Source organism: Carassius auratus, chromosome 42 (assembly GCF_003368295.1).
Source record: "Carassius auratus strain Wakin chromosome 42, ASM336829v1, whole genome shotgun sequence".
In the NCBI taxonomy this organism is placed as follows: domain Eukaryota; kingdom Metazoa; phylum Chordata; class Actinopteri; order Cypriniformes; family Cyprinidae; genus Carassius; species Carassius auratus.
This window is the reverse complement of record NC_039284.1, coordinates 13,543,946-13,551,430: the sequence shown is the minus strand read 5'-3', so window position 1 is coordinate 13,551,430 and position 7,485 is coordinate 13,543,946. Positions and strand designations below refer to the sequence as shown.

General features: G+C 35.1%; 1 protein-coding gene across 1 annotated transcript; it reads left to right on the top strand.

Annotated features, from left to right (window-relative positions):
• Positions 1-992: 992 nt before the first annotated feature.
• LOC113060726 (gamma-aminobutyric acid receptor subunit rho-2-like) lies at positions 993-5,564 on the top strand. Its single transcript, XM_026229876.1, has 6 exons — positions 993-1,211; positions 2,230-2,312; positions 2,409-2,549; positions 3,182-3,334; positions 3,420-3,631; positions 4,573-5,564. Exons 1-6 carry the CDS (start codon positions 997-999, stop codon positions 4,882-4,884), a joined length of 1,116 nt encoding a protein of 371 aa, XP_026085661.1. The 5' UTR covers positions 993-996; the 3' UTR covers positions 4,885-5,564.
• The last annotated feature ends 1,921 nt before the right edge of the window (positions 5,565-7,485 follow it).

Genomic DNA, 7,485 nt, shown 5'->3' with positions numbered 1-7,485 from the left:
TCATATGTTTTTCTTTCACATATTGTCAAATATTTTTTACCTCACAGTATAAGAGGCTTGAGTACAGAGCCCCACACATGACACACTGGAAAAATTATAAGGCTAAATCGTGCGCGATTTACTAATTCATTCCCTCAATGTACTAAAACGTGCACACGATTACTATAGCGTTCCCTCGATTTACTATTGCGTTCACTCGATTTATAAATTGGGCGCATTATTTACTAATTTGTTCCCTCGATTTGCTAAATCGTGCTCACGATTTAGAAAATCGGGGGAACACAATAGTAAAACAAGGGAACGCTATAGTAAATCGAGGGAATGCAATAGTAATCGTGTGCACGTTTTAGTAAAGTGAGGGAACGAATTAGTAAATCGTGCGCACATGTCATGTGCGGGGTTCCGTACTTGAGAAATATGTCTCAATACTAAAAATCCTAATGGTCCAAAAATTTTATTTATGCCAAATATAATTATTTTATCTTTTTTTTTCTGATTTTGGGGTCAAATGTAACGGGTTGTCATGAGATTAACCTTAATATACACTCCCGTTCTTATGTTTGGGGTCAGAAATATTTTTCAAAAGAAGTTTGTTTCACCAAGACTGCAATTATTTGATAGAAATACAGTACAAAAAAAAAATAATAATAATAATAATAATAATTTTGAATGCCAGTTTTTGTTTAACTTATTTTAATATGCAATTCATTCTTGTGAGTTTTGTCATGATTCTTTGGATGAAAAGGATGTTTAAAAGAACATAATTTATTTGAAATAGAAATGTTTATAACATTATGAATTACTTAACTGTCACTTGATCAATTGATTGCATCCTTGCCGAATAAAATTATTAGTTTGTTAAAGAAAAAAACTTTTGAACAGTTCAGAAAACAAGAATGGTAGAGACTTTTTTAAAAATCACTGTGCTTTAACTAAATATTGTAAAAACCCTTCTTAAAAAATGTTTTTTTCCTCCATCTGTTGTAGGACTTTACTATGACATTATACCTGAGACATTACTGGAAGGACGAGCGCTTGTCTTTCACCAGCACTACAAATAAAAGCATGACTTTCGACGGACGCTTGGTGAAAAAGATCTGGGTTCCTGACGTCTTCTTCGTCCACTCTAAAAGATCTTTTATTCATGACACCACCACAGAAAATATCATGCTGAGAGTGTTCCCTGATGGTCACGTTCTTTACAGCCTGAGGTAAAAAAGCAGATTATCTACACCGCCATTTCTGACTTTTAAGTGAGCCATTATAAATCCAATGAAATATAAGTTATGTATAGAGTTTAAATGTATTTATGCAAATATACTTATACATATTTATTATAATTCCTGTTTATTTTGTACAATGTTAGGAAAAAGTTAATATTTTTCAGCAGTTGCTACATTTCATCTCCAAGCTACTGAATGTGGTTTCATTTTTAATGTGGTCAGAAAACAAAAGCACGTCGCCGGGCTTAAGCATTTGCATATTGCTGCGGTGTTAAAATTAGAATGACGCTTCTGGCCTGTGATGTTTTTGCTGTGTCTTTTGTGCTGTGAGTTAAAAATTAGGCCAAGCTACCTGCGTGCAGTCTAGAATGAAGGGCTAGTGCTGAGTTCAAAGTCAAATTTCAGACACTGTTCTGGCTCCAGGGAAAGAGTCGTTATTGATGGGACTGGCCCAGATTATTTCCATTGTCCAACAAATGATGGACACCACTACAGAGAACAGAGAGAGAGAGAGAAAAATTAAACGGTCTTAGTGTCGGTTCTGTAAATGGCGCTAATATGCCTTCTTGACTAGCATTACTAAGCAAAATTTACATCACATTTACATTTTTATTCTTAGCAGGAGCTTTCTTACCAAAGCTAGTGTCATCCCAAGCCCATATGACTTTCTCTTTTTTGTGGAACTCAAAAGGAGATGCTTAGCAGAATGTCCAAGCTGTTCTTTTACGTCAATTGTGTGGAAAGAGCAGATTGGACACTCTGCTAGAAAACTACTTTTTGCATTTCACAGAAGCATGAAAGTAGGGCTGGGTGAAAAAAAAAAATGTTGTATGGACATGGAGTTGAGTAAATGATGACAGAATTTCATTTGAAACTGCATATGCAAATGGTTTTTGGGTTCGAAAAGTGAATAAAGCAGCCGTCCGTGGAATATGATGAAATATAAAGATCTAAGACGGTGGGTTTCTGTATTTTCATCCGTGTTATACATGGTTCTTGTGCCCAGGGTCACCGTTACAGCAGCCTGCAACATGGACTTCAGCCGTTTCCCGCTGGATACACAGACCTGCACTTTGGAGTTGGAGAGCTGTGAGTGAATCATTCATTTGAGTTATTTTTGATGTGACACATGCTCAATCCACTCTGCCAAGTTAGTTTTTCCTGAAATGGATCCTTCTTTTCTAGACGCCTACACAGATGAGGATCTGATGCTGTACTGGAAAAGTGGAGATGAGTCTTTGAGTATAGATGACAAAATCTCTCTCTCTCAGTTCCTCATTCAGAAGTTTCACACCACCTCTCGCCTGGCTTTCTACAGCAGCACAGGTATTGGGGGATTTTTTGTCAAATTGATTTATTTCAAGTAGTGTGGCCCCAAGATTAATTTGGACGCTTAAGTCACACTTAAATGTGTATGAATGTCATTGCATTAATTATCAAAGCAAGTGGCATCTGCGAGTACATATTAACTTGTCTTCTCTGAGCTGGTCAAATGTTTAGGGTCGTTACGATTTTTGATAGATATTAATACATTAAAGATATTTATAATGTAACGAAAGATTTCCATTTCAAAATAAATGCCGTATTGTGCTTTCTATTCATCAAAGAAATCTAAAGTATCATGGTGTACTCAAAAATATTGGCCAGCACAACTGTTTTTAACATTGATGATAGTAATAAGAAATGTTTCTTGAGAACCAAAGCAGCATATTAAAATGATTTCTTAAGGATCATGCGACACTGGAGACTGAAGTAATGGTAATTAAAACAGAAAACAGTTATTATGAATTGTAATTTGTTCAAATAAATGCAGCCTTGAGAGACTTCTCATAAAAAAATCTTATCAACCCTAAACTTTTGAATGGTAGTGTGAATGCCATTTGTTAAAATTTGTGGCTAAATTGTTCGCTGGATTTATATTTGACTCCATGTGCATTTTTATCTCTTTCTCTCTTTAGGTTGGTACAACCGCCTGTATATAAACTTTACCCTTCGCCGCCACATCTTCTTCTTCCTGCTGCAGACTTATTTCCCTGCCACACTTATGGTTATGTTGTCATGGGTGTCGTTCTGGATTGATCGCAGGGCTGTTCCAGCCAGAGTTTCATTAGGTAAGATTATCACAAATGTCATCGTTACTTCTAATGTCAAGTCACGCACATGCAGATCTTAACAGGATGTGCTGATTTGATCAAGGTATCACCACGGTGCTCACCATGTCCACCATCATCACTGGGGTGAACGCCTCCATGCCCAGAGTCTCCTACATCAAAGCTGTGGACATTTACCTGTGGGTCAGTTTTGTGTTTGTGTTCCTGTCCGTCTTGGAGTATGCAGCAGTCAACTATCTGACCACGGTCCAGGAGAGGAGAGAGCGTAAGCTCAGAGATCGAGCAGTTAGAGAGCAGGTAAAAAAAGATTTTTCCAATTATGCAGTGTTTTCCAACTCTAATCCATTACTTTGCCATGGCCTCATGACTTTTCTGTGTGATCTCATTATGTAAATGCAAATAAAAATGAAGCAGTGTAAACTGGAAAACTCTTGTTATTCTAATCAGATATCCTAACACAAAAGAATATGTGGATATTACTTCCGATTACTTCTGAATGGAAGGTCATGTGTCATTGCACTGTGGGATATTGTACTTCACAGTGCATATTTTACATTGATTTCTATGCATACAGAAAATTTGCCTAATTGTAATCATGCTTAATATTACAAATTACTCTACTGTATATGCTATTGGCATTTTAACTTCTCTATTGAGTGCAACAGTGCCCATCCACTTTATCCCTGGTCATGGTTCTGGAAGTATTTTCCCATTCATTTTTCAATGTATAGATTTTCAGAAGTCTTTGTTTAGGCGTTATATGACCTCAACCAGTGAGGTGAATTACAACATTACAAAAAAAATGGATCTACATATATTTAAATAGTTTGAGAGAGTAAGAAGACTGTCTGTATCTACAGCACTTCATGGGAATGTCTGGGCGCTAAAGCTTTTCCATCAGATATTCCACTTTAAACGTGATTATTTAAATCAGTTTAAATAATATGAGCTGTTGGCCTCTACAGAATTAGAATTCATTCCAGTTGATTTAACAACCTCATAACTAACAGTTTCTAATTTATTGTTAAAAGTCAGTTCTATGGAGAAAAATACTTTTATATGAATTTTTTTTTTAATACTTTCTTTTCTCATTTCTAACCCCTCTTTTTAAGGGTTGAGGAATGTTAATAAGATAGTCAGCCATCAGCTAAATAAAGCCAACTGATAATTTGCCCTTGCTAATGATATCTTCTCTTTGTTCTCTGTTCTCCCTGGGTGCCAAACTCAACCTGTTCCAGTCATTGCCCTGCACCTGCGGTATGTCCCACACCAGGACCATGATGTTAGATGGGACCTACAGTGAGGCTGACACCAACAGCTTGGCTGGCTACACAGAAGCTCCCATGGTTCTTGAGGATGTGGTGCCAGAGAAACATGAGCACATGGTGGTTCACATGTCCATGAGCAGCGAGTCCACCACCACCAAGAAAAAGGGCATCCGCGCCTTACGCATTATGCAGAACACGCATGCCATTGATAAGTACTCCCGCATGATCTTCCCAGGAGCCTATATAATTTTTAATCTTATTTATTGGTCAGTGTATTGCTGATCTTTCTCCTGCTACGTCCATCTTTAACTCTTTTTTGGACTTCTGGAGGTTTTATACAACCATCCTTGACTTTTTGATGCACATCAGACATTGGCTCATGTGATACCAAATTGCAGTTACATTTGTCACTTTTCATGCGCAAAAAGACTGAGAGAAAAAGGGGATGTCTGTGTCAGCTAAGTGCTTCATGTAGACCTTTTCAGGTTTATGACAAATTAACTGTAAAACACTTATCAGACATTGTATGGGCTTATGTGTTTTTTCTTCATGTTTGCATCATTGGACTATTATGTATTGCAAGAAAGTCTGGTATTATCTTCTCTTTTAAAGGTGTACTAATTAATTTTTCCACTTGTAGCTAACAAAAATTAGTTTTAGCAAAATATGTTTTACACTCACATGAGATCCAGTCATATCATTTGCATATAAAATACAGATGTATTTTAAGGTGGGTTTCACCCTCATAGGGTCCGCTATGTTGAGATTGTATGACTTGCTGTGTTGTGCATTTTAAGCAATTATTAATAAGTTTAGATATTTATTTTATTAATATAGCATATTTATACTTTTGCATTGCTCAAGGTTCTCATCAGAATTAAACAAAACAGACATAAAACGAACCAAATACAATATAAATATTGAAGACATACAGTAACTAAGTTCTTAAAGTTAATAGACAAAAAAAGAAAAGAAAAAAAAAACAGAAATAAGAAATGAAAGAGCTCTAATGCAAAGTGGCAGTGGTTTATGAAATGTAATACATTAACAAATTATTTAGTGCACCTTTAAGTCTGTTTGTTTATCTGCACAATGTCCAGTTTTATTACATTTAGGGAAGGCAGTTTGTTTATCCTAAGGCAATCTCTCATGTTAATGTATTGTAATTACCAGTAACAAGACAGAATCTTCCTTCAGTTTGAGGTTTATTTGGATGTGTGTGTGTGTGTGTGTGTGTGAGAGAGAGAGAGAGAGAGAGAGAGAGAGAGAGAGAGAGAGAGAGTGTATTTGATACCATTATATTTCTCATGCAAAATAAATCTGTATGTATTTGCTGTGGTTCATCTTCATGTATGTTATTTTATATTAGTTACTACAACCTGAATTTGACATGATACCTTATAAAAGTACAAAACTTCTTCATGTGGGCAGTCACTCAGTGCAGGCTAAAGTTTAGTTTGTGATTCAACAGGCTTGAATACAATTTGAAGATGCCTTGTGTGCAACATCAAACACTGAAGGTGATGATTCATTTTGGTGGGATGATTTTAGTGGAGATTCATCGCATGCAAACTTTTTAAATACCTCTAACTGTAAATGAAATAACTGTGAACTCTACATTTGCTGGAAATTCATGTATACAGTATTTGAAAAGTAATCATGAAAACATTACCACTCCATAAGATGTTTCTGTAATTATTGAAGAGTTAAGAATGTAATGTAATATATTACTAGAATATGGTGCAATTAATTAAACCTTATGTATATTATGTAGACCAACACATAATATATATATATATATTTATAATGCATTGCAGATGCATACAGGTGAATCTTATTGTTGTTATAAAATTATAACTGTTGAAACGACCTGTCCTAAGATTATAATTTAATAGATTATATTAAAATATTAAAGTGAAGAAAATCGGGAATGCAACTTTTAAAAATCATTACTACTGTTTCCTGACAGAAGGCATAACTTAATTTAAATATGTCTTAGGTTTCACAGCCAAGTTCCTGCTTTTTGTCAACAGAATAGGATATTTATGAAAGCATATAAAAATCAGGCAATAATAAAGTAAGCCTTCATCCTGAATGATTTTTTTTTATGAATTCAACCAGGTCAGATATGCTCTGGTGAGATTTTACTAATCATTTTAACAGTTGCGCTCTGCAGTTGTTACATCAATTTGTTGGCCAACCTGGAAGTCTAGTTCACCATGTACCCTCGGGAATTAAGATTTCTAGTAGTCTAATGTTATCCATGAGCCTTATTTTTTAATTCATAAATCAAAACGGCTAATCTAATAATCTGTTTGAAATTCCTGAGGGAATCCATGGCTCAGAACTGCAAAACTGAACTGAAGTTGTTTGGGATATATAGGTTTTTCCCCTCATTTTTAATAGGTTGGTTAAAAAAAAAAAAGCTGCTTCATTATTCGTGTGATATTTACATTATGGTTATTTTATCAACACTAAAATTTTCTGTTTAATAATGGTGAGTTCAGTAGATTCAATAGATTCAGTGAGGTAATGTTAGATATACAATATTTATAATAACTACTTGATTCCTTATTTTTGTGATATGGTGATATTGGGGAAAATACACATTATGTGTGTTAAAATCTTACTTTTAAGGCAAATCAAAAATTCCTCAAAATGTATGTGATTTTTCTCACAGTACTGGGGGAAGTTTATCGGTGAGGGATATTTATGAATTTTTATTACATTTATTTCATATTAAACACACTTATATTTTAATTTTATTTTAATTTTTCTCTCGCTCTAACTTTCAGTAAAGAGCGCTCTATTTTTTTATTATTCTGGCGCGCTCTGTCACGTGCGCTCATCAGTGACTCGGCAGATGCGCTGCTTCTGTCTACC

What these genes read in the sequence shown, in the direction of transcription:
- LOC113060726 (XM_026229876.1), top strand. Translation starts at nt 997, where the DNA reads ATGACATTATACCTGAGACATTACTGGAAGGACGAGCGCTTGTCTTTC. An exon ending in TCCAGCCAGAGTTTCATTAG is followed by an intron (nt 3,335 to 3,419) that starts GTAAGATTATCA and finishes GATTTGATCAAG; the next exon opens with GTATCACCACGGTGCTCACC. An exon ending in ATCGAGCAGTTAGAGAGCAG is followed by an intron (nt 3,632 to 4,572) that starts GTAAAAAAAGAT and finishes AACCTGTTCCAG; the next exon opens with TCATTGCCCTGCACCTGCGG.